This window comes from Pyrenophora tritici-repentis, chromosome 6, assembly GCF_003171515.1.
Source record: "Pyrenophora tritici-repentis strain M4 chromosome 6, whole genome shotgun sequence".
Lineage (NCBI taxonomy): Eukaryota > Fungi > Ascomycota > Dothideomycetes > Pleosporales > Pleosporaceae > Pyrenophora > Pyrenophora tritici-repentis.
This window is the reverse complement of record NC_089395.1, coordinates 517,267-542,134: the sequence shown is the minus strand read 5'-3', so window position 1 is coordinate 542,134 and position 24,868 is coordinate 517,267. Positions and strand designations below refer to the sequence as shown.

General features: G+C 52.9%; 8 protein-coding genes across 8 annotated transcripts; 5 read left to right on the top strand and 3 right to left on the bottom strand.

Annotated features, from left to right (window-relative positions):
- Positions 1–150: 150 nt before the first annotated feature.
- PtrM4_114470 (MFS-1 multi-domain protein) lies at positions 151–3,405 on the bottom strand (the record flags this gene model as incomplete). Its single annotated transcript, XM_001934832.1, has 1 exon — positions 151–3,405. One exon carries the CDS (start codon positions 3,403–3,405, stop codon positions 151–153), a length of 3,255 nt encoding a protein of 1,084 aa, XP_001934867.1.
- A 519-nt stretch (positions 3,406–3,924) lies between these two features.
- Positions 3,925–5,884, bottom strand: PtrM4_114460 (Amidase domain containing protein; the record flags this gene model as incomplete). The annotated part of the gene is made up of 8 exons (XM_001934831.1): positions 3,925–4,000; positions 4,050–4,089; positions 4,145–4,333; positions 4,384–4,588; positions 4,635–5,039; positions 5,092–5,226; positions 5,274–5,549; positions 5,603–5,884. The coding sequence occupies 8 exons, from the start codon at positions 5,882–5,884 to the stop codon at positions 3,925–3,927; spliced, it is 1,608 nt and encodes a 535-aa protein (XP_001934866.1).
- A 794-nt stretch (positions 5,885–6,678) lies between these two features.
- PtrM4_114450 (UhpC, Sugar phosphate permease) lies at positions 6,679–8,411 on the top strand (the record flags this gene model as incomplete). Its single annotated transcript, XM_001934830.1, has 5 exons — positions 6,679–6,797; positions 6,850–6,957; positions 7,016–7,091; positions 7,146–7,422; positions 7,552–8,411. 5 exons carry the CDS (start codon positions 6,679–6,681, stop codon positions 8,409–8,411), a joined length of 1,440 nt encoding a protein of 479 aa, XP_001934865.1.
- A 161-nt stretch (positions 8,412–8,572) lies between these two features.
- Positions 8,573–10,572, bottom strand: PtrM4_114440 (putative nucleoporin nsp1 protein; the record flags this gene model as incomplete). The annotated part of the gene is made up of 3 exons (XM_001934829.2): positions 8,573–8,915; positions 8,966–10,094; positions 10,149–10,572. 3 exons carry the CDS (start codon positions 10,570–10,572, stop codon positions 8,573–8,575), a joined length of 1,896 nt encoding a protein of 631 aa, XP_001934864.1.
- Positions 10,573–11,034: 462 nt separating this feature from the next.
- On the top strand, positions 11,035–12,680 carry PtrM4_114430 (uncharacterized protein; the record flags this gene model as incomplete). The annotated part of the gene is made up of 4 exons (XM_066108129.1): positions 11,035–11,101; positions 11,150–11,560; positions 11,611–11,903; positions 11,988–12,680. 4 exons carry the CDS (start codon positions 11,035–11,037, stop codon positions 12,678–12,680), a joined length of 1,464 nt encoding a protein of 487 aa, XP_065961314.1.
- Positions 12,681–13,450: 770 nt separating this feature from the next.
- PtrM4_114420 (uncharacterized protein) lies at positions 13,451–13,675 on the top strand (the record flags this gene model as incomplete). The annotated part of the gene is made up of 1 exon (XM_066108128.1): positions 13,451–13,675. The coding sequence occupies one exon, from the start codon at positions 13,451–13,453 to the stop codon at positions 13,673–13,675; it is 225 nt and encodes a 74-aa protein (XP_065961313.1).
- A 1,176-nt stretch (positions 13,676–14,851) lies between these two features.
- Positions 14,852–19,098, top strand: PtrM4_114410 (BaeS, Signal transduction histidine kinase; the record flags this gene model as incomplete). The annotated part of the gene is made up of 7 exons (XM_066108127.1): positions 14,852–15,368; positions 15,421–15,531; positions 15,581–15,856; positions 15,909–18,523; positions 18,572–18,703; positions 18,756–19,067; positions 19,096–19,098. 7 exons carry the CDS (start codon positions 14,852–14,854, stop codon positions 19,096–19,098), a joined length of 3,966 nt encoding a protein of 1,321 aa, XP_065961312.1.
- A 1,716-nt stretch (positions 19,099–20,814) lies between these two features.
- On the top strand, positions 20,815–24,043 carry PtrM4_114400 (HepA, Superfamily II DNA-RNA helicase, SNF2 family; the record flags this gene model as incomplete). The annotated part of the gene is made up of 5 exons (XM_066108126.1): positions 20,815–21,786; positions 21,843–22,403; positions 22,456–22,708; positions 22,761–23,393; positions 23,442–24,043. 5 exons carry the CDS (start codon positions 20,815–20,817, stop codon positions 24,041–24,043), a joined length of 3,021 nt encoding a protein of 1,006 aa, XP_065961311.1.
- Positions 24,044–24,868: the final 825 nt, after the last annotated feature.

Sequence of the window (24,868 nt, the reverse complement as noted above, 5' to 3'; positions counted from 1 at the left end):
CCGAAACTGGCACGTGAGAGCATGATATCAATCCACAAAGCAGCCTCATGAAACATAGGTATAATTTGGTCTTATCACAACTCCTACTTTCCAACATCATACTCGCCTTCCCTACCCACCCAGACTATCCACTTCTATTCAATCTTCTCACTACCAACTCTCCCTACCCCCCCTCTTCTTCTCCTTCGCCTGCCCCAGCATAACCCCACTGATCAAAAAATTCAACTTCCTAATTTCCGTCCACCGACTCAAAGCACCCAACTCCAGCACACTCATACTCCTCATCTTGCCACTCGGATTACCAATAACTACAGCCTTCCAATCGTTCCCTCTGCCCAGTTTCTCTAGTTCTTTGAATTCCTCCCATGCCGCTGTGTCGCGTCTGGTACCGAAGGTGTGGTTTGGTATCACTTGTACGGATTTGAAGCGCCAGAGGACAAGGATGAGGAGGATCGTGAGGCCGAAGAGAACGCTGGCTGTTACACCTGTGGATGTGCGTGCGCCGTAACGGCGTGTCATGTTGCCACCGACCAAGGTAGCCACGGCAGCGAGGATGAAGCCGATGATTTGGGTGGCGAAGATACCGGCTGTAACACGAGGGAAGGATGTGTAGTTTGTTCTTCTTCTGCGATCTTGTACGGCCATGCTTTGGAGTCGATGTCGTGTATTGTCTCCAGGCTGCAAGTCGCATGTATCGAACGTCTCCATGATGAGGCCATAGCACTCGGCTATGGCGAGGTTACTGAGGAAGCCTACTGCACCGGCGAAGATGATGGGCACAAAATATGGTTGAGGGCGCCCGGCTGAGGAGACAGTGTATGCCATACCCATCAGCGGGAGTGTGAGAGTAAAGACAGCGCGGCGGACGAGATGGCTAGACCAAGTGACTTGTTTCTGGAATGTCATCGAGTCGGTACGGAATTCGCGTTTGCGTTCTCTGGAGAAGATTCCAGCTTTTGTCAAGGGGATCGCGAGGAAAGCGCCAATGGCTATGGACATGACGCCCGCGCCCACTTTTGCTGGCTTCCAGCGGTAGCTTCGCGACAGAAGCGCACCGAGCAGAATAATGACAAGCACGACCTGTGCGTATATCCAGGCCACGTAGAGCGCCAGGGCGAGGAATCCCGGTTGACAAAGCATCATAGCCATGAGCTTCATACCAGCCCAAACTTCTTGGAACCAATACTGCGGTCCCTCGGTTTCAATATGCAACTTCACTTCGCCTCTGCTCACACGTCTGGTGATGTAGTTTTCCTCCCTGTCATACACCTCAGTCACCGATCTCCGGTACGGTGCGCGTCGCGTCTCCGACGACATGATGTTGAGAATCAGTGACATAGCGAGAATGATGACGACAATATAGAAGCCCCAGTCGGGAGTCAGATTCTCGATAATCGCAGCACCAATCTGGAATCCTAGGGCAAGAGATCCGATCCAGCACCAAGACCAAACACCCAACCACATGCCCATTCCGCCCCCGTGACGTCGCACATCATTCACAACAACGAACTCTTGGTGTGGGTTCTTGGATTGTAAAGACGCGCCGAAGAGGTCGAGCAGAACGGTGATGTAATTTACATTTGCGAATCCGAGGACGAGACCAGATACTGCACGTGAAACCATGAGTCCAACACGGTATTTCGCATCTTTGTTACGATAGCCGCTGACGACGATGGCCTGGGGGAACTGAAGCGGTAGAGCAATTGCTAGGGCAGTTAGGATGTAGGGTTTGCGTCCATGCAGAAGAGGTAGTGTCCAGGCGAAGAAAGTCGATATAGCGAGCCCGGCATATAAGACTGCATTGCCAATAATGGTGATGTGTCGTTCATCCGCAAGAGAGTACTGTATCCGAGGTACCTCTCCCGCATATATCCCAACGATAATCCCAAGCAGAGCTGTGTTGATACAGGCAATACTAGCAGTCAAACGTTTCTTTCCTTTCGACCAATTTCTCGCAATCGGCTGTCTGCGGTGATTACGTCGAAGACTGAATGTGTGATGATGTGCTTCTCGAACCGCAAGTTGGGTTCCATATGGGTGAGATAGCAGTTCCCCAGTCTCGTACGAAGAGTCGAATTCGCTGTAACCTGATTCTGTCTGCTGGTGTCGAGCCTTGGGTCTCCCTGTGTGTTCATGGCTTCTGTGACGTCGATGGCGATGATGGTGTTGATGAACTCCGATGTCGTCAGCAGATCGTCCGCGCGGTCGACCGCGAGACTCATCTCGGCCGACCGGGCGAAGAACGAAGTCTACGTGTTCTCGTGGAGCTGATTGAACGAGCTTTGGTAGGAGTAGATCGCTTCGTGTTCCCAGTTCCGAGATATCTTCCTCGTCTTCACAGCACGATGTCGATGACCCATCATTCCCTCGATCGGCCCTGTTTGAGTAGGCCCAATCATATGATACAGAACCTCTATGCTGATGAGGGTCGTGATGCACATTGGGAGCGATATCATTATTGTACTGTGTCGGACCACCAACGTAACCCGGACTTGAGGAACTGGATGCCTCCAGTGGAAGTGAAGTGGCCATGAGATGTCTAGGCTCAGCAGATGCTTCTTGGAGTGCACCCCGAGCTCCTTCGATGATTCCGTATATCTCCTCAACCTGATCTTGATCATGAGTATCCTCGGCAACTCCTACGGCCTCTTGTACCATATGCTCCAGGTCATTCACTGCGTTACTTATCCGTCTATTGGTAGCTCTTCCAAACGCAGTGCGAGCTGGAACTGGCTGATTGGGAGGCATTTGAACGCGCGATACGACCGCAGGAGGTGTTGATGCGGACTCTTCATCACCCGGGAACGTCACTCGGACAGACTCGGGTGAGCTGGAATGCTCGAGATGATCAGGAATAGGAGCGAGGCTGTCAGCGCGAGGACGAACATTATGGCGAGGATTTGATCCTATCTCATCCGTGTCTTCCTTGAATTGCACAACTGAAAGTCTCTTCTGTGGTCCATGTGATTGTGCTATGGATGATCGACGTGCTGATTTTAACGGCGGCAGTGTGTTGGTTGCAAGGGATGTTCGCCGAGCCTGGGATAATCTATGTCTGGTTACTGGCGATGGGCTACTACCGGCCACCGATACAGCTGTGGGGCTTAACGTCTTCTTCCGTACTGATGGCTTGCCCGCCACGTCAGGGTTGGAAGCGGTGCTAATGGATATCTTGCGATTAGAGGGACGGGCGTTTGGTGAGGGAGATTCCACAGCGCTAGATTGCCCGTCGCAAGATATACCATGCTGGCTGCCCATTGATGCACTGTTCTGCCCATCCACGGATACCTTTGGTGCTCTGGGGGTCTTGCCGTTTAGCCATGGAAGTCTCTCCGCTGTCGTGCGTCGTACGGGCTTGTTGCGGGCGCATAACCTAGTCGATTCGTTGCTAATGGGCACAGCCATGTTGAGAGAGGAAAAGTTTTTTAGGACAGTGAAGAGCAAGGGCACATGTAATGTGAAAGAGAGTGGCTATGCCAGGTTAGTGTAGCACTGACGTGAGGTTTGAAGATTTCAAGGTGATCGGTAGGCGAGTAAGACAGCGGTCTGCCTGAAGTATGGAATGAATGACGACAAGAGCCGACCGACTGCTTGCGGCTAGACGCAAGCAAGTCGACGGAACAAAAGGAAGTTAAGGAATCTAGTTGTAATATCGATGAGACGTGAAGGATGTATGAGGATGGTCTGGGCATGGCATCGTATTGGGACTGTAAACGCAGAATTCATGCTATGAGTGCTTGTTTACTTCTTTGGCAGATGCACGCTCTTTCTTTATGCTGCGGCGAGGATGGTGCAGCTTTGCGAGTGTCGTGGGAAGGAGCGTTCTAAAACCATGGCGTCTTCAGTCAACATGGAACACAACGTGACTATCACATCTCGAACTTCAGTCACCCGAACCAGGTCTGGTGTTCTAAATCCAAGTCTCTACGATTGTATAGCTTGCAAGACTGTTTCAGTCATAGCAAGCACCTTCTCCTCTTCTAGTCGTTGTGCAACCAATCTGAGGACGTTAGTAACATGATTCTCAGAGACACGAATTCTATACTTACTGAAGACTAACAGGTAAGCCATGTAGTAGCTCGGGGTTGTCTGTCAGAATTTAGTCACCACTTATATCAATAAATTGCAAGACGTTGTAACTTACAGCTATCATGAGCATCCTTGCAAAAGTCACTCAAAGGCTTATAATCACCTACATGCTTGTCGATAGCCTTATCGACAGATACTTTGCAGGGAAAAGACACAGCTGCGTAATCCACGACATTATACACGCCAGTGTATCCGACGTACTTGAAGTCACCGTGGGCCACACTGGAGTAGGGAGTCGTAGGCGCTATTTAGCGTCAGTACCAGCCATAGCATCGTTGCAGCAGCTGAACTTACCCAAAATAGCGTCAATACTCATCGAGATCCACTGCTCCAAGTACTGCCGCTGCAGCTCGGATCTCTCAGTATGCAATTTCCACATCTCGTAGACACCCAACTCTTTGGCTTCTTTGTACTGTTGCATCTCAGGTCGATACGGTTCACCGGTCATACCAAGCAACGCTTCAACACTCTTACCACCATCTGCGACAAACATGCGTCCCTGTAACAGTCAGCTCAAGTTCCTGTAAATCTTCCAGAAAACGAACCAGAAGTTGCAGAGCAGTCGCATGGAGCTTAGGATCCCATTCCACAACATCATGACCAGCCTTCTTCAACTTCTCAACCGTCTCCTTTAGCGCCCGTGTAACAGGAGGCGTGGGTAAGCAAATACCATCGCTCCAAAGCACCGCTATCCTAAGTTTCTTTGGAAGTTCCGCTGGCCGCCAGGGGATTGGTAGCATCTTTGGATCGACCTTCCACGGCTGTGCGTCAACGATAGCTTTTGAGTACATGGTAATATCCTCGAGTGTTTTTCCCATGGGCCCATTCACACTTTGTACTGCTTCTTGGCCCGCGAGACCGGATCGACACCGTTGTGTGGTGAAACGACCGAAGGAGGGGCGGAGGGTGAATATACCGGTACATGCTGCTGGGATGCGTAGACTACCGCCCTGTTTGTGTTGTTAGAAATCACAGATGTGTGATAGGGAAGAGAGACGCTACTATGTCTGTTCCGATGCCCAAGGGGCTACCACCAAATGCTATGAGAGCAGACTCTCCTCCTGAGGAGCCGCCAGAAGTGACCTTGCGATTTAGCGGATTGACGGTCCGACCGAATGTGTTGTTCACAGACTCTGCCTGTTTTTTGTAAGCATCTGTATCGCTGATCATACGGGGTTACATACGATCATCATGGCTGTTGGCACGTTCGTTTTGCAATACCGCACTGCGCCGAGTTTCTCCAACATGTCCACAAGAGTGGAATTGTATACTGCTGGATCATTCACCAATGAAGTAAAACCAACCGTACTATCCTTCCCCTTGACATTGAAGTTGTCTTTGAGTGATATGGGTAGGCCATGGAGCGGCCCTACTGTCTGTCCGGTACGTCGGAGGTATTCGTCGAGGGATTTGGCCTGCTGAATTGCTTCATCGAAGAACGCATCGCTGAGACAGTTCGTCTGCGTACGTATTAGAACCGCGTCTACAAGTCTAGAGGAACAAAATGTCGTACCAATTGCTGAGCAGCAGCAGCACGTTTACAAAACGCGCTTGTAACTTGCTCTGCGCTCCATGTCTTTGCCGCGACCTTTTTTAGAATGTCTGATGCTGTGCTGTCCGTAATCTCAAGCTCATTCGCCGTAAACCAGCCGGATTCCTTGGGCCAGGTTGTTACGTCAAGTTGCGACTCTGGTGGTATCTTGTCTTGGGGTATGCGATACTCTATCGGAATGGATTCCGCGAGAGCTGCGCGCTTCCCCGCAGCGATCTTCTCCCAGTTTGCGCCGGATGACATGATGTTCGAAGAAGTTATTTGCGACACCAAGGTTTCTGAAGATAGTCAAGAGTACGTATTCACGATATAGTTTCAAAGGAAACGACTATAGGTCCTGGGTAGCCCGTCTCTATCCCGCGTTGCTGTTCCTCCCCACTCTCGGTATACCTGCGCCGCGGTTCGAGGCTGCCCATGCCGTCTCCAGCCTGACTTTTACTACTATTCTCCGCATGCGTCATACCCGCCTGACCAAGGCTAGGCTACTAGCAGTATTCCATAAACTCGGCCGGGAGATACTATTACTTTTCGTAAGGATACACCTGCCTTGTTGAGCGTCAGATACGTTCTACCGATATCGGCAGTCGCGTGTGCAGCGGCTTGGTGATCGTATCCCCATTGTATCTATCGCGAGTCAGCCATAGGCGGCATCTGTCCTATCTTTCGTATCTCGCTCGTAGTATCGTCGTATCCTATCATGCATGGGTCGGAACATTTCTCCCGAAAGATCAACTACGGCAACGGCTTTCTGGCAGAGGCGAAAGGCAAATAACCGGGGTCTTTTGCGAAGGGCACGTTTCTGTGATTGGACGATACCGGACTTGGGAATAAATCTGATAGGCTATTAAGACTACTCTTCGTGCTCTTCGTGTTTTTGGTCCGTTTGTCATCCTCCCTCGCCGCGTGTGAGGAGTTGTTGTACAACCTCGACAAGACGCTGGGTTCCGTAAAAGTTACCTGCGTCATAGTTCGCGCCTCTGAAAGATTCTGCTCTCCACCACAACAAGCATCCTGTAGAGGTTCTGGCGACTAAAAGCATGGCCAACGGCTTCATCGCCTATCTCCGAGGCGACCAGAATGCGCCTGGAGAGCGCAAGCTGGTTCAAAAACTCGACTTTTTTATTTTGTCATTTTGCTGTCTTATGTACTTTTTGAAGTAAATTGCCCTAGCCATCAAATCTACTATGAAAAGCTGACACGGCATCAAGTTACCTCGATCGCACCAATTTGAACAATGCATATGTCTCTGGTATGAAGGAAGAGTTGAACTTCAAGGGAAATCAATTGAACCAAATCAACACTGTATTCACCGTAGGGTATGTCAGCGTCAGAACAACAACATAAATCATCCACTAACCTGAACTCCAACCCCAGATACACCATCGGCCAGGTCCCCTGCAACATAGCCCTCTACTATATTAAACCGCGTTACTTCTTCCCAGCATGCATGGTATCGTCTCCCAAACCTCTTTCCAGCCCCCCTCCCAACTAACAAACCCTAAAGGTAGCATGGGCGGGCCTAACCATGGCAACAGCCGCGGCCCAAAAACCACAAGATATCATGGCCATCCGCTTCTTCCAAGCAATCTTCGAGTCCTCAACTTTCGTAGGAACACACTACATACTAGGATCCTGGTACACAGAGAAAGAGCTTGGGAAAAGGTCTGGAATCTTTACTGCGAGTGGGCTTGCAGGCACGATGATTGGCGGGTTTATTCAGACGGGTATTCACAGTAGTATGGATGGGTTAAGGGGGATGAGTGGGTGGAGATGGTTGTTTGGTATGTTCATCACGTCATTTTCACTCCTAATTCTCAGGTTCAATCCCGAACGGAACTTTACCAGAAAAACTTCAAAACTCCAAGGCAACAGAACAAAAGGACAAGGATAATATACTAATTGCCTCCAAGTAATCGACGGCATCATAACCCTCCCAGTCGCCCTCTACGGCCTCCTCCTCTTCCCAGATACCCCCCACACAACCCACGCCCCCTACCTCACCCCCTCGGAGCGCGCCCTCGCAAAATCCCGCATCCCCCCCGTCCCCCACCGCACCCCAATATCCCTCTCCTTCCTCAAACACTGCTTCAGCACCTGGTACTGGTACTTCTTCGTCGTGCTGTGGATCCTCGCTGGCGAAACAGAATCCTTTTCCTCAAACGCCCTGCTACAACTCTACCTACGCTCGCACCCTACGAAAAAGTACACCGTCGCACAAAACAACAACTACCCGACGGGTGTGCCGGCCGTGGGGATAGCAAGCACATTGTTCTGGGCGACGGTGACGGATTATTGGGGCGGCAGGAGGTGGATGGTGGGGTATTGGATTGCGGGTACGGGCATTGTTACGTCTGCTGTTATGTTGGCGTATCCGGAGAGTACGGCTGTGCATTTTGCCATGTATTATTGGGCGGGGAGTGTGTATGCGTGCCAGGCTACGTTTTTCGCTTGGGCGAATGATGTGCTGAGGTATGAAGAGGATAGTCTAAGGGCTGTGGTGATTGCGAGTATGAATATGGGGAGTAATGCGGTGAATGCTTGGTGGAGTATCTTGTTCTATGGGGCGAACTTTGCGCCGTATTTCACGAGGGGCATGTGGGCTATGATTGCGGTTAGTATTGCGATGGGGGTTTGGACGGCGGGGGTGGTGTGGATGCAGAAGAGGACGGAGGGGAGGAGGGGGGTCGATGGCGTGGTGGGCGAGACGGTTGTGGGGAAGGGTGCGGTTGAGGGTGGTGGTGGTGGGTTTGGTCAGGGGGAGAAGGCGTAAAGGTGGGAATTCAACTAAGTTCTGGCTTCTGTACTACTAAATTTGCACGCACGTATATCCTCAATATGCGGCTTTCTTTATTAACGCCAATGGGAATGCATGTCCAAACAACCAATGACCTCTCCTTCTTTCGTTAATCCTACATGTTCAGGCCGAGACGTCTACGATACTCCGCCGAACCGCTGCGAGGCACGACCGCCCCGAACGCTCTTCATAAAGTCGGCCGAAGGGTCCGAACCAAGTCCGTTCCAGCCGTTAGCGCCAACGCTGCGTGTCTCGCTCTGTGCCTCTTTGATCTTCTGCTGAAGCTGAGAAGCGCCAGAGTCAATAAGCTGGAGCTGAGCGAGCTGTGTGTTGAGAACGCGGACGACCTTGGTTAGGGGATCATCTGGCTTCCCGGTCTTGCTGAGGGTTTGCGAAGTGTTGTTGATTTCTTCAATCATCTCCGTGAGGTCCTTGTTAAGCTCGTTGAGGCGGTCTTGAAGCTTCTCGGCAAGCTTGTAGCTATGTGTTTGTTAGTTTGAGTCAATTAAATCATGGTTTCAGTTACTTACGTCCTCTCACGCTCCTGATCGGGTCCACGCAAAGTTTCGTTCTTACTGTTGACACCGTGCATCTTCATGAGGTTGTCAATTTCCTTCTCATATCGGTCCAGGTACGAGTCAAGCTCGTTCTGATTATCCTCCACAATCGTCAATTGTCTCTCGACCTCCGCAGCATCTCGCTCTGCCTGAAAGGTCTTTGAGTACAGCTGTCGAACCTTGTCTGAGTTTTCCACCAAAGCTCGGTCCCACGAAGCGACTGTCTCAGCTTGTGCTTGGAATTCCTTCTGGTACTTTGACAAGTCGGCTGCCCAGCGGGTAATGATTTCGTCCATGGACTTGTTCTTTAGTCGTGACTGAGCTGATGGTGCTGGCCCAGCTGTCGAGGCAGCTAATCCAGCTTGAGCAGCATTGTTTCCCGAGGTACCGCTAGTGGCTCCAGAAGTAGATGCTGGCTGTGTGGTTGTGTTTGATGATGAAGCAGGAGCTTCGGTTCCGGTGGGCCTGCTGGACACATTTGGAGCGGTGCTTGCGGAGGTTGTAGCTCCAGAGGTGGCAGGTGCTGAGCTTGCACCACCCGGGGCTGGGAACGCTGGAAGGGCAGGAGGTGCGGTTGTGGTGGGCGCACCGCTTGTTGCTGTGGTGGTAGCTCCAGTAGTCGCCGCTGTGCTAGCAGCAGTAGTGCCAAAGCTGAACCCGCTGCTGGCTCCTCCTGCAGAGGACGCTGGAGGAGCAGAGGTTCCACCCAAAGACATAGCCGGTTGCGCGCTCGAGGTAGCCTGCGAGGAAGCCTGCTGTCCCGTAGTTGTAGCGCCGAGGCTGAATGGGGAAGGTTTTGCTGGTGTGGAAGAGGGAGTTGTGCTACCGATGCCGCTGAAGAGACTACCTGCGGGTTTAGAGGTGTCCTGTGCAGCGGATGTTGCTTGGTTCCCGCCTAGAGAGAAGGCAGGCTTCGCAGCAGTTTGTCCAGAGGTAGCGCCACCAAAAAGACCAGGGCCAGAGGAAGTTGTTGTGGTTGGCTTCGTGTTGAACAAAGAGGATGTACTTCCGGCCTGATTATTCTGACCGAACAGACCACCGGGAGGTGGCCCGGCTGGAGTCGTGGATGGTAGTAATGACGTCTTGTTTACTGCGGGCGTGGCTGTTGGTTGTGTTAGCGGCGCGTTGGACGTCTGGAATGTATTTGGATACTCACCAGCGGATGTACCGAACCCAAACGAGGGTCCCGAAGACGTCGCCGCTCCGCCAGTAGAAGCACCCGCTCCACTGAACAGTCCTGTGTTTGCTGGCTTGGACGCATCTCCCTCTTTCTTGAATCCTCCTCCAAATCCCATACCAGGTGTTGACGACGCGCCCGACGTAGCTTGGCCTCCGCCAAATAGACCGCCCGGCTTGCTCGCAGGTGTGCTCGATACGCCGGCGCCGAACAAATTAGAAGTGCCTCCACCCGCGCTGCTGAAGAGACCGCCGCTGCTGGGTGCGCTGGTCGTGTTGTTCGTCGTGGTGCCGAAAAGCGTCGTCGGTCCACCGCTACTTGAGGCAGGTGCGCCAAAAAGATTCTTATTAGGCGCGCTACCTCCGCTATTGTTGTTGTTGGTGTTGCCGAATGAGAAGCTCATGTTGGCGGTTGTGGAGGAGAAACGGCTGCGGGTGGGTTGACGGTGAAGGAGCTGGGTTGTTTATGTCGGCGAGTGAGGTTGACGCGCTCAGTCTTAGGCGTGTTGCGCGCGTAGAAGCAATTGCTAGGCCGCTAATTGACAAACTGGAGTGAATGCGCGGAAAGCGTGACGACTGTCAAGCGCATCAGTCGTCGTGACCAAAAGTTGGGCAGGCAGTTGCATGGGTCAAGCTAGCTCCGGTGAATTGTTGTTCCCACCAGGGAAGGAGCGGGCTTCCAGACCGCTCCCCGCCAATCGAGTGTGCCTGAGTCTCAGCGACGACAGCAAGCTTGGAAGGAGGCGCAGTCTTTCGTATCCGCTGTTTTCGCCAGTCTCTCTTCAATTTGACACACGTCTCCTGCTCTCTTGCACGATTGCACCTGAAATCATCCACACGTAGACAAATATCCAGTGACACACGACATGCCCGACGAGCTAGCACCGCCCCGCAAGAGCGTCGAGCTCGAGGACCCTGGTGCGAAGGAGCTGGGTATGTTCTTCTGCCTGTGCCGGAAGTCATGTCTCTAATTGTACCCAGCCGAGTCCAGTGACGAGCACTTCTCCGATGCTTCAGAAGGCCAGGCTAGGCGGTCTACCATTTCTTCGCCCATTCCCATTACACGCGTCGAGCGAGTAGACGACGAGCCTGCACACGGCGAGGTGCCGGGAACAGAGGCGTACAACAAACGCACCCAGGACGCAGTACCGGACGAAGTGGAAATCGTGCCTGATGGCATGCGCAGTCGTAGTGCCTCGCGTGTCAGTGTAAGCGACCGGCCTCTGACGCCTGGAGGAACGCCAATCCCCAAGACGATCGTCGAGAAGATCGACCCCGATAAGCCCAGCTACGGCGATGTCCCCGGTACGCTCGCGCATCAGCAGCGTCTCGCAGATGCTACGCCTGATGTCATTGTCAAAGCACCCGAGCCTCCTCAGCAAAACACCCCAGGTACGTAGGGCATTTCCTTGGTGCCTCCTGCGTACCATTGACGGAAGAAGGGTCACCAACCTCGCATCACAGGTCTCCCGTAAATTCGAGTGATGAAGCCGCCGAAGCCGTACCTGAAGCCGACGACAAGTTTGAACAGCAAGACGACGACTTTGGCAACGACGCGGCAGCAGATGGCGATGACGATGGGTTTGGCGATTTCGATGACTTCGAAGAGGGCGAGGCGGGCGACGACGATTTTGGGGACTTTGACGATGGGTTTCAGCAAGGCGAAAACGAGGCAGAGACTACATTTGTTAAGCCCCCAGATCAACCTCCTGTACCTGCCCCTTCACCAGGTCCTGTAAGTTGCAGCAATTCTAGTCGACATATATTACTGCCTTGTCCGTTTGCTATGGTGATACTCTACTAATGTCTAATGGCGCAGCCTGTCTTGGACTTTGGCCGCCTTACCTCACTTGAAGACATGGTCACAGCAACACAGCCATATTTAGATGAGATATACCCGTCCCAAAAGGACATTCCCAGCATATCTACAGATGTCGAGGCTACAAGATCCATCTTTCTCTCTGAACGAAGCCATTCGTTATGGACACAATTAGTCGCCCCACCACCATTGCAGCCGCCTGATTGGGTCCGTTCGCGCATACGGCGGTTGTTTCTAGTCTCGCTGGGTGTACCCGTCGATCTGGACGAGATTCTCCCCGCTTCCAAGCAAAAGAAGCTCATTCTACCCTCGATACATATTCCCGGTGACCGCTCTCCGCGCCCTTCGTCAGATGGTCGTAATGGAGGTCCGCTCGGACGCGTCAAGCGAGAAAATGAATCCTCGACATCAGTCGACTCGTCAACGTCGAAATCAAAACGCAAAGGTCCTCCGCCGCCTCCGGAACTGGACATTACCAGCACAATGCAACTGTGCGCGACGACAGACGCAGCACTGGAGGGCTTTACGGACGAAGAGCTGAGGATGCACATTGACCATTTGAAAGCGCTGCAAGAGAGGGCTAAGGAGGTGTTTGTGTACTGGCAGACGAGGATGGAAAGTGCGCTCGGGGACAAGGACGCGTTCGAGCAGGTTATCGAGAGCCTGGTAGCCCATGCCAAGAAGCTCAGGTAGTGGCAAGGAGGTTGTATTGGGTTTGTTTCAATTGCAACACAGACTTGGGAGCACTAGGTAGGTAGTCTCGAGGACTGTGGTACAAAATATAATCACATGCCAATGCCTGGCCAATCGGTTTTAAGTCGCTACTTGGCTGCAGTTGTTCATAAAGTCAGGACGAGGAGAGGTGAAGTTGACTAGACTGATACGGATAGATGTAATTCACAAAGAGGGATATCACGTGTTGATTGGCTATCAACAAGCCCCGCCATGAGGCCTTAGCAGATGCTTGACTATGATCATCGATGACTATCAAACGAGGCGCAGCCGACATGAAATGAAGAAAAAGTAACACAGACGTTGAGCGGTTCTGCCGTTGCATATCACGTGCGGTTACAGGCCCTGCACTAATGCCCTCCTCACCGGTTGTTTGGCCAAACGAAAGCGTGGCTTGCACAGTTTAGGAGCGCAGTGCATAGTTAAGACACACGTACTGGAAGTAGTCGTTCGACGTGGGCCGATGCAGTCAATCAATGCCTCTCCTGGTGTCATGTGGATCTGCTTTTCGCCGTTGACATTAATGTTTGGTTGCAGGCTCCGGAGGACCGGTGGCTTCGGCGGCACGTGGCTGGGCAGTGAGTGGCTGAATTTCGGCATCTGGCATGCAGCGACCAGGTTCCCCAATCTTGGACCTGGCAAGAGGGCGAGTGCCAACGACACGGAAACATGGGAATGCAGTCGTGAAAAGCGGTCATGGCAAGGTCACGGTAAGAACCGTCCGCTCCGAAATGCGCTTAGGCAAAGCTACTATAGCAGGCTCCGCTCCGGGAAGGACCCTGAAGTGGCAGCAACACGAAGCGATGCCTCACTGGTGGCAGTTTGACCCCACCACGCCCACCCGCGGACAAGACACGCCCGCCATCTCAGATGACCGCGGCGGGCAAGACGGTGAGGGAGGGATCGACTGGGACTGGGGGACTGAGGGGGACTGTGCGTGCACGACTTCTCCGTGACTTGGACGATCAAACAGGAGAGCATTGCAACATCTGACGGTTAAATTAGAGGGCGCATATACACTTCACCGCGAACGTTGACGATTAACGTATCCGACAACGTCGTGTGCTAGGCGATGCCTGTCCCGCCCGCCAGTCAGCAGCGAATAGGGGTAATTTGCCACAAGGTCGGCGCCAGTGCTCACTCGGCCGGTCCTGGTCCTGGCAAACGAGTTGGCGCTGTTCGTATACTCAGACGTGCTAACACAGACGTACATGCAGTGCGGAAGAGCGGTCATGGTCGCGAGGGCAGCCCTCTCGGCGCAGCAACAGCCATGCACACACTTACAGAGAGATCAAAAAGGACCTGAGACTCATTTCGCGCAGTCGGCGAAAAAGGGGCCACGGGCCATGGGCTATGACGTCTAATGCGGCCCTAGGCAAAATACGAAGAGCGAAAATGCCTCTGACAGTGTGTGGTGTGGTGTTGGCCGACTCGCAAACGAAAGCCTTTGACCTTTGATTGTCCTGTGGCGCCCGCAGCCGACATGCCCGCCGCCCGCCTTTGAGAGGCCGAGGGACGGACGCACTGGTACCGGGCGTGGCACTCGTGCGGCGCCATGGATTTGGGTGGACCGACGTGCTTGTTAGCCCTGAAGTGACAGGCGCAAATGGATGCCATGGCAGTGCTGCTTTGTATCCAAGACGGCAATCACCAGGCCGATCTTTCCATGAGGCAGCCTATCTCGCGTCGGGCTCGCATCTACACCTCACTTTCCCATCTCTGCTCTGCTACTGCTACCCTCGTGCTCAAGACAGACAGCCTGCACCCGTCTCCCCCCTCGTGCCCAACTGCTGTCTGTGAGACGTGTGGCTTGCGGGTGCTTCAACGACTACGCCTGTCCCTACTCGTGTCGGCTCCATCCTAGCAGCGCTTGTTCGTTTCCAAGGTTTCCCGCGCCCGCCAACTCTCTCGGTGGGGCCTCCCTACGCTGCGCTTCTACGATACCCTGACTTCATCATTTCATCTCTCTACTTGCCTATTCAAAAGTCTCTCCTCCGAGCACCCTCTTCAGCCGCGCCGTGCCCTCCTGCTTTGCCGACGCCGCCGTACTTCGAGCCGTCCTTGCCGTCCACCCATTCCCGATGCGCACGTAGCAGACCCGCGAGCCCTCCACCCTCACACCTGCCGCCAAAATGGCAACAGAGACGTATGAATCCGTCTCAGCCATCATCCGCAACCTCGCCCGCCAACACGACCCCGCGCGAGACGCTAGTTTCAGCGCTCAAGTCTCCGCCAATGGAGCAAAGACTGCCGCCAACCAAATTGCCCTGCCCGGTCCCGACAGCGACGAGAAGGCACAATTAGAGCACGAGTTATCTGCCCTCTGCGCGAGGATAGAATTCCTCGAGCACAAGAGCAGCCACGCTGCCGCCAAGCATGGCCAGTTTCCCTTGACGCCCGCCCAAGAGCCCCCCGAGGACGGTGTCTTATATACCCAGGCGGGAGCCCTGCGCAACAGCAACGGCCCGCAAGGGCGCCGTGGTTCCAACAAGGAGCGCGCCACATGGGTTTCCAACTGGCTCGCTGCAAAGGAGCCCAATGGCGACTCGGAGCAGCCAGCCGCAGCCCTGACTGAAGAGCAGCTCAACTATCTGCGTGTGCACTTGAACCAGCAGGCCGACCAGATCAAGAACCAGCGCGAGCACATCGGTAAGACGTCAATCTCCATCCGCGCATAGCGCGCCACACTGACACTGTGCAGATAACCTGAGCCAAGAGGTGAACAAGCAACTGACGACACAGAGCATGGTATTCGAACACGGAATTGAAGACATTGGCGCACTGAAACGCGAACTCGGCAAACACCAGCAAGGTAGGCGACATACCCCGTTCAGCACATGACAGCCTACTGACCAACCCAGCCAACTTGGCTTTCCAAAAAGCACTGCGGGAAATTGGCGCCATCGTCACGGCTGTCGCTATGGGCGATCTGAGCAAAAAGGTTCTGATCCATGCCAAAGAGATGGACCCTGAAATCACCCTGTTCAAGCGCACAATCAACACCATGGTCGACCAACTCCAGGAATTCGCTAGTCAAGTCACGTTTCTCGCCCGAGAAGTCGGGACCGAGGGCAGACTTGGCGGTCAAGCCAACTTACCAGGAGTTGCTGGTATTTGGGCTGAGCTGACTGATAGTGGTACGTCGTGATTAGGGTTCCACTATCGGCCCGATGCTAATGTTTCTAACAGTCAATGTGATGGCCAAGAATCTTACCGAGCAAGTGCGAGAGATCGCCGTCGTAACCACTGCTGTCGCTCATGGCGATCTCAGCCGAAAGATTGAACGACCGGCCCGAGGAGAAATCCTACAGCTGCAACAGACAATCAACACCATGGTGGATCAGCTACAGTCATTTGCTACCGAGGTCACGAAAGTGGCTAGGGATGTCGGTACAGAGGGCAAGCTTGGTGGCCAGGCTGAGATTGCTGGTGTAAAGGGCATGTGGAATGAGCTGACTGTAAACGTGAATGCCATGGCCCAGAATCTTACGACCCAAGTGCGCGATATCGCACAGGTCACGACAGCCGTCGCGCAGGGTAATCTTACGCGCAAAGTCGAAGCCGAATGTAGAGGTGAGATTCTGGAGCTTAAGTTGACCATCAATCGCATGGTGGACCAGTTGCAGCAATTTGCCCATGAAGTCACCAAGATTGCGCGAGAGGTCGGATCCGAGGGTCGACTCGGTGGTCAAGCTACTGTCCATGGGGTTGAGGGTACCTGGAAAGACCTCACCGAAAATGTGAATGGTATGGCCATGAACCTGACTACACAAGTGCGAGAGATCGCAGAAGTTACGACAGCCGTAGCCCGAGGTGATCTCAGCAGGAAGGTCAAGGCAGAGGTACAGGGTGAGATTCTGTCTTTGAAAATCACCATCAACACCATGGTTGACCGTCTAAACACATTCGCGCAAGAAGTTAGCAAGGTCGCTCGCGAGGTCGGAACGGATGGTATCCTGGGCGGCCAAGCGCAAGTCGACAACGTCGAGGGCAAGTGGAAGGACCTCACCAACAACGTCAACACCATGGCCCAGAACCTTACACTGCAGGTACGCAGTATCTCGGAAGTTACACAGGCCATCGCCAAGGGAGACATGAGCAGGAGAGTACACGTCGACGCCGAAGGAGAAATACGCCTACTCAAAGACACCGTCAACGACATGGTTATGAGACTGGATGAATGGTCGCTTGCAGTGAAGCGCGTCGCCCGCGATGTAGGCGTAGATGGCAAGATGGGCGGCCAGGCTGATGTAAGAGACATTGACGGACGCTGGAAAGAGATCACCACCGACGTCAACACCATGGCCCAAAATCTTACCTCGCAAGTGCGCGCTTTCGGCGACATCACCAACGCTGCCATGGAGGGCAAGTTCACCCAGATCACAGTGGAAGCTTCTGGCGAGATGGATGAGCTGAAGAGGAAGATCAATCAGATGGTGTCCAGTTTGCGAGAGAGTATCCAGAGGAATACGGCAGCCAGGGAAGCCGCCGAGTTGGCAAACAAGACCAAATCAGAGTTCCTCGCCAACATGTCCCACGAGATCCGAACTCCCATGAACGGCATCATTGGAATGACGCAGCTTACGCTCGACACCGACCTCACGCATGCCCAACGAGAGATGTTGACCATTGTCCATAACCTGGCTGGCCAGCTATTGACTATCATCGACGACATCCTCGATATTTCCAAGATTGAAGCAAACCGCATGGTCATGGAAGAGATTCCGTTCTCGATGCGCGGCACGATATTCAACGCCCTGAAGTCGTTGGCGTCGAGAGCCAACGAACGCAAACTCAACCTTGCTTACGATGTCTCCTACACAGTACCTGACTACGTAGTCGGTGATTCATTCAGGTTACGACAGATTATCCTCAACCTCGTCGGCAACGCCATCAAGTTCACCGAACACGGAGAAGTCAAGGTAGCCATTTCCATGGCGCAAGAGCAAGAGTGCGGCCCGGATCACTATGTGTTCCAGTTCGCTGTCTCAGACACTGGAATAGGTATTCGTGGCGATAAGCTCAACCTCATCTTTGACACATTCCAGCAAGCAGATGGCTCCACTACGAGGAAGTTTGGTGGTACCGGTCTGGGACTGTCCATCTCCAAACGTCTTGTGACGCTCATGGGCGGTCGTATGTGGGTCGAATCGGACTTTGGCAAGGGCAGTGTGTTCTACTTTACCTGCAGAGTCCGTCTCGGCAAACCTGAGATTACCGCTATCCAGCCTCAGCTCGTGGCGTACAAGCAGCACACAGTACTGTTTGTCGATCAACGCAACACTGGCTTCTCGGATCAAGTTATCGAGCATCTCAAGGCTCTCGATCTTGTGCCCATGGTGGTCAACTCTGTTGAAGAGGTGCCAGAGACGAAGCAAAGAGCCGACATGCCGTACGACTGTGTCATTGTTGACAATGACAAGACGGCACGAGAGCTCAGGATTGCGGAGCGATTCAAGTATATCCCACTTGTCATGCTTACACCGCATGTGTGCATAAGCCTGAGGTCTGCGCTTGAAAACGGTATCTCAAGCTACATGACTACACCATGTCTCCCGATCGACTTGGGCAACGCGCTTATCCCGGCGCTGGATGGTCGTGCCGCACCTCTAGTCTCGGACCACTCCAAGTCGTTCCAGATCCTCCTAGCAGAAGATAACGCTGTCAACCAGAAGCTTGCTGTCAGGATTCTGGAAAAGTACCACCACAGAGTCACTGTGGCCAACAACGGTCTGGAGGCGTTTGAGCACATTCAAAAGAAACGCTACGACTGCGTGCTCATGGACGTGCAAATGCCGGTCATGGTAAGTTGAATGCGGCTGACGCGTGGATGACAGCTAACATTGTTCTAGGGTGGTTTTGAAGCCACAGCTAAGATCCGTGAGTGGGAACGTGAGAACGGCATCCCATCAACGCCCGTCATTGCTTTGACTGCACACGCCATGGTGGGCGATCGAGAGAAGTGTCTCGCAGCACAGATGGACGTATGTTGGTCCTCGTTCAAATACATGTTCAGTCGCTGACTTGATTCTACAGGATTATCTGTCCAAGCCCCTTCGCCAAAACCAGCTCATTCAGACAATACTCCGCTGCGCCACAGTTGGCAGCACCATTTACGACCATACCAGCGAGCCTCGCTATACTGCGTCCTCGCACCTCCCCAACCTCGAACTACCAGGCAATAGCAATGACAAAGCCAAGAACGCGGCAGCGTCATCGTCTGGTGCGTCAAGCCCAAATAAGAAGCGGCCGCAACTGGAAGCCCGAGGTTTCACAGAGCGAGGAGGGGGCGCTGATAGCCCGAATCTGTTAGCCGTGGACCAGACGGATAATGGTAGTGTCGAGAGAGTACGTTCCTTGTCCGCTAGTTTGTGAGTAATTGACCCTAATATTCTATTGTAGCTTTTGCTGCGGAGTCACAGTAGCTGAGTTTGTGACCTAAAGGAAGAGGAGAAGGCTTGAATAGCACTCCCAGTCTCGGGCCAGCAACACCGCACGACGACGACCACAACGACGAAGACTAGTGTTCTCGGACTGCGACACCAAAACTATCGATCTCTTTCGAATACCCCGTTATCGAAGCGAAATGGCATCAGTGGCCGGTTGGGTGGATGGATTTGGGATTGAACTGGAGAATATTGGGCACATGGGGCGTTTCTGTTGCAGAGGTCAGAATTGTGCAGCAGCTGCCCACGCCTCTGTTGTATGCTTTTTTTTTCTGTTCATTGTGTGTGTGTGCGCGCTTCTTGCATATCTGGGCGTTTAGAAGTTTGTGTGAAAGATTTGGCTTCACGGTTGGCAGGCGCGTTGTGATTCTTGGGGAAGACCACTTTCGCTGTACTTTGGGAATATAAGAATATTACTTTGCATTGTTAGATGCTACTCTAACATGTGGCTCAGCTTGATTTATCATGTGTAGCTTAATGTCGGGGATTATCACGTGAAAGCGAGATGATACCCCTCCTGCCGACCTTTTTAATCGCTTGATTTGGGCGTCCGCGTTGCTCGGGATGCAGCTTTGGTCGCTCGTACACGGATATTATGGACCTCGTGACATGCGTGGGTCAGGTAGCGTGTGCTGCATTAAGAAGGATGATCTATATGCCTTGTGTGTCTGCTTTTTCTTGTGGCCGGCGGGGTGGTTGAAACGATTTGATCAGCACACTGGTCGAGTCGGGTTCTACAAACCTACATTGAGCGAGGCGCAGATATCAATGTAATGCACCGGTTGGACTCGATGGCGTCCTTTGGATAGACACCGTGTACTACTGCATTGAGCTAGGGGAGTCAGTCTACCTCGTGTCTCTCGCGCGCCTCGCTTGATGTCGTCGTACGCGGAGATGCATGCCAAGCGGCCTATAGGGCAGAGGTTTGCTTCACCGGAGGGCTGCAGAACAACCGTCCTTCAGCTTTCAGCCTTTGGCGTTGGCAGCCCAAGCCAGCTGGACAAAGGCGATTTTGGTTTTTGCGCCTCGTACGGCCGTTTGGTTCACGCAGATCTGATTGATCGTTTTGTTGATTTCAATGCACCTGATGACATCAGACGGAGGCCCAAAGAAGCAGGGCTATCGGTAATGAAGACGCGACGGGTTGCATGTTGCATCTTTGTGCATCTCAGTCATCCCAGATCCCTCGTCCTTTGTCGACCCCACTGCGAGGCTGTGGGCTGTGGCTCCGATATGGTACCACAGGAACACGTTGTCCTCGTTTCCCTTTCACTCTCGCTTTCATTCAGATGGTCGTGTTGATTGATTAGCATCAGCAATATCTTCATCGCTCCTTCCGCCGTGCGCACGTTTGGGGAAGGCCCGCGCAACGCGTCGCGCTCACTATCGCAACTGCCCCCCAGGCTCTTCTCCTCCCGGCTGTGGCCCGACGGCAGCCTGGTTTCACTGCTCATCGCTAATCATCGCTTTCTGCTCGTTGCTTTGCTTTGCCACAGTATTTCTCGCGCCTCCCTCTATATAAGCACAGCCCGCGCCGCACCCCTTCGCACCGCTGGCAACACACCCCACCACAAAGTCCCCCAACAACCGCCCCCGACCCCTCGGTTCATCGCAACACAATACCACGGTAGCCAGTAGTCCGAGCCCTGATGGACCCACAACCAGGCCCTGACTTGAGTGTCCAGGCAACCATTGACCTGATCCAGGACGTTCTTCCTGGCATCGACCACGCTGACAGACCCTACTACGAGAGTAGGCTGAACGAACTCTACAAAAAACTTTACGATCAGAGCCACGTTGTGACCGTCAGCGAGAGTTCGGCCATGGCAGGAGCATATCATTATCAACCCCCTCACAACAATTTCCCGGCGTCCATGTATGCACCGCCGCCCTCATACACGACGCCATCCTACGGCTCCCATGTGCCATCGCCGCCTTATGCCGAACCTACCCTGAGTCGCAAGCGAAGCCTGGGTCCAGTCGACTATCCAGAAGCAAAGCGTGTCAGCGGTCACCCAAGCCCAGTTACGCCAACCTCGCCAGTTGGGCCATGGTTATACTCACTCCCCAACCGGCAATCACAACCTAGCAGGCAGTCGGGCCCAATACCCATCGTTGACCTGACCCGGTCTGGCCCTCCTACACCCGATTTCTACGTCGAAACACCAAACCAAGTGTTTTCAGATCCATTCCTGGAGCTCGAAAACGCCTTTGGCCCACATGGTTCTTTCGTGCCGAATTATGACTTCAACCAGGCTTTCATGCAACCAGATGAACTCGCTGCCTTTATGGTTGCACCTACACCACCCCCCGTTGGCTATGAACACTTGCAACAGCCCGGTTTCGACTATTTCTCGGATCGGCAGATGCCATATCACAGACGCCCCGGAGGTGGCTATGAGGCTCCGCTCTCTCTGGTTACAGAATCAGAAGCTATAGAAAAGCTTTTGGAGAATATCCAGGAAGATGATGGCGCCATCCAGGAACGTGAGCCAACACCAGCCAACATGACTTGTAGTCTCAAGGAGTACCAGCGCATTGGTCTTACATGGCTACTCAAGATGGAGCGCGGCACCACCAAGGGTGGTATTCTGGCAGACGAGATGGGGCTGGGCAAGACTGTAAGTTTAACAATCCTACCGTCTCATTGTTGTGTCGTCGCTAACAAACTTTGCAGATACAAGCTTTGGCTCTCATCTGCCGCAACCCACCTTCAGACCCCGCTATCAAGACAACGCTCATAATCGCTCCTGTCGCGCTCATGCGACAGTGGGAGAAGGAGATTGAGCGTCATGTCAACCCTCGTCATAAGCTCAGCGTCCATCTCTATCACGGCCCTGGCAAAAACGTCGACTTTGCCCATCTTCGTAAATTCGATGTTGTCCTCACCACCTTTGGCTGCCTTACATCAGAGTACAAACAAAAGGAGTCTTCCAAGGAGTCGATGCTACATGACCAGGAGCGGCACAATCCTAGCCTGCGTCGTAAGCCCAAAGACAGGCTTGGACTACTAGGACACGAGTGCATGTGGTACCGTGTAATCATAGATGAAGCTCACAACATCAAGAACCGTAACGCCAAGTCATCAAAAGCCTGTGCGGATCTCATGGCTAAGCATCGTTTGTGCTTGACAGGCACACCTATGATGAACAGCATCGATGAACTATTCGGCTTGATCCGCTTCTTGAAGGTCGAGCCCTATTGCAATTGGAACAAGTTCAACTTGGAAATTGTCAAGGTAGGCATAACCAAGTATTGAGCTTTTGGAATCGTATGCTGACAAGCTGTAGCCAATGAAGAACCCCAGTCAGTCTACGAAGAAAGGTGGAGTGCAGCGCGTGCAAATCCTGCTTAGGTCAATCATGCTCCGGCGTCAGAAGAGCTCTCTAGTGGACGGAAACCCAATTTCCGTGATCCCGCCTAAGCATGTACGCGTCGACAATGTTTATTTCGAGGAAGAAGAGTTTGCCATCTACAAGGCTCTGGAGGACAAGTCGCAGATCTTCATCAACAAATATCTTGAGAGGGGCAGGGGTTCCACAAGTGAGTTCGTTCCTTGAAGCGATGCAAGTCTCCACATAACTAACAAGCCTAGCCAACTATGCAAGCGTCCTGGTGGTACTGCTTCGACTCCGTCAAGCCTGCTGTCATCCGCACTTGATCAAAGATCTCAGCCAGCCAGCCACCGATGGCATCGCTGAGGCTGACCTTTTGGGTCGCGCTAAGGAGCTGCACCACGACGTTATCGTGCGGCTGAAAGAACATGACTCATTTGAGTGTCCGATTTGCATGGAGGCGGATCCCAATCCAACCATTATCGTTCCTTGTGGACACACGGTCTGCGGTGAGTGCGTCCAGAAGCTCATCGACCCGGCCATGCGAGCGGCGCAGCAGGATGGAAATGATGAGACCACTACGCCCAAGTGTCCTCATTGCCGAGGCGAACTAAAGGCAAAGCTCATAACCGACTACAAGCACTTCCTTAGGGTCCACTGTCCTGAGCGTCTCGACCCGGAGGACCTAGAAGAGGAAGAGGTTTCAGACGAGGATTCAGATTCCGAAATCGATTCTGAAGATGACGACGACGGTGCGCCCGATGTTGATAAGAAAGGTAACCTCGTGGGTTTTGTTATTGACGATGATGACGAGGACGACGATGATTCTGCATCTGATGCCAAGGTTAAGTCGAAGGCCAAGAAGCCTAAGAAGAAGAACAAAGACAAGAAGGGTAAGGGACGCGCACAGCCTAAGCTCAGCCTCGCTCAGCTCAAGAAAGAGTCTCTTCGCAGCAAAGCTGCCAAAAAACGCTACATGCGCCGTCTGGACAAGACCTACATCCCATCTGCCAAGATCAGCAGGACCATCGAACTGCTCAACGAGATTCGCGAAAACGACCCAACAGAGAAGACCCTCATCTTCTCTCAATTCACCTCTCTACTCGACCTGGTTGAAGTCCCCCTGTGGCGCGAAGGCATCAAATACCAGCGTTACGACGGCAGCATGAAAATGGACGACCGCGCCGAAGCCGTGAATCTCTTCATGGATAACCCCAACCAAAACGTCATGCTCGTATCCATCAAAGCTGGCAACGCTGGTCTCAACCTTTGGAAGGCATCTCAAGTCATCATCCTGGACCCCTTCTGGAACCCCTTCATCGAAGAACAGGCCGTTGACCGTGCTCATCGTATGCCGCAGACCCGCGAGGTACACGTCCATCGTATCCTTGTTCCGGAAACTGTGGAGGACCGTATCGTTCTGCTCCAGGATAAGAAGCGCGAGATCATCGGTGATGCACTGGATGAGAATGCTTCAAAGCGGTTGACGCGTCTGGGTCCGCAGGAACTCAGGTACCTGTTCGGCATGGGTCAGATAAGGTAAAGTGGTGTGGAATATCTTCTCAGCTCATCATGTTTCTTTCTCGGGAAAGGTTGTACATGGAGGAGTCCTCGTCGTACATGACACGCTTTCCTTCGTACAGATTTCTTTTTCCACCGCGGGATTTCTCTTAGACTTGTGGATGTGTGCTATATCCAGCAAACATGTTTTAGACGACACCGCCGCGTATGCGCGTCGTGTGTCTGTGTGTTCCTTCATTTTTGATACCCGATCGCTTATGATCAAAGCGGCGGCGGCGGCAAGTGCTTTTTTCCTTGCCCCGCTGCTTGTAGTAGGGTTATCCGGCGTTTTCTTCAGTGGATTCGAAGGTTTCATTCTTGTTCTTCGTCTCGTTGCAACAATTCATGGGACTGGGAGGGGGTGGGGGTGTGATGGGCATGAAGGGGGGATAATACTAGGGGATGAGCATGGGGAAGGGGGTGTGGCTTTGTAATATCGAAGGTATGTCGTTTCAAACCCAGATTAGCTGTTTACACATGCGTCTTTGGAAGTGTTGTATTGTTTTGTGAGTGTGATGTAGGTGACATGAGATACTCGACAATGTAGATAAGCGCATCTAATAGGCGTGTCTGGCGTCTACAGTTACCTCTGTAGCCCAGTATATCAAGTATTTTATACTACCTGGGTGCGTACATGTGTTGTTTTTGGTGATGCACGGTAAACTAGCCGCTATCTAGGAAGGCCGACAGTGTGGATGAACGCCTGTAGTCTATATCCTGATAGGTATATCTGGCGTCTACAAGGGCTTTGGCGTACTAGGATGTTAAGTGTTTTGTGTCACCTAGGTGTATACATGCAGAATGCAGA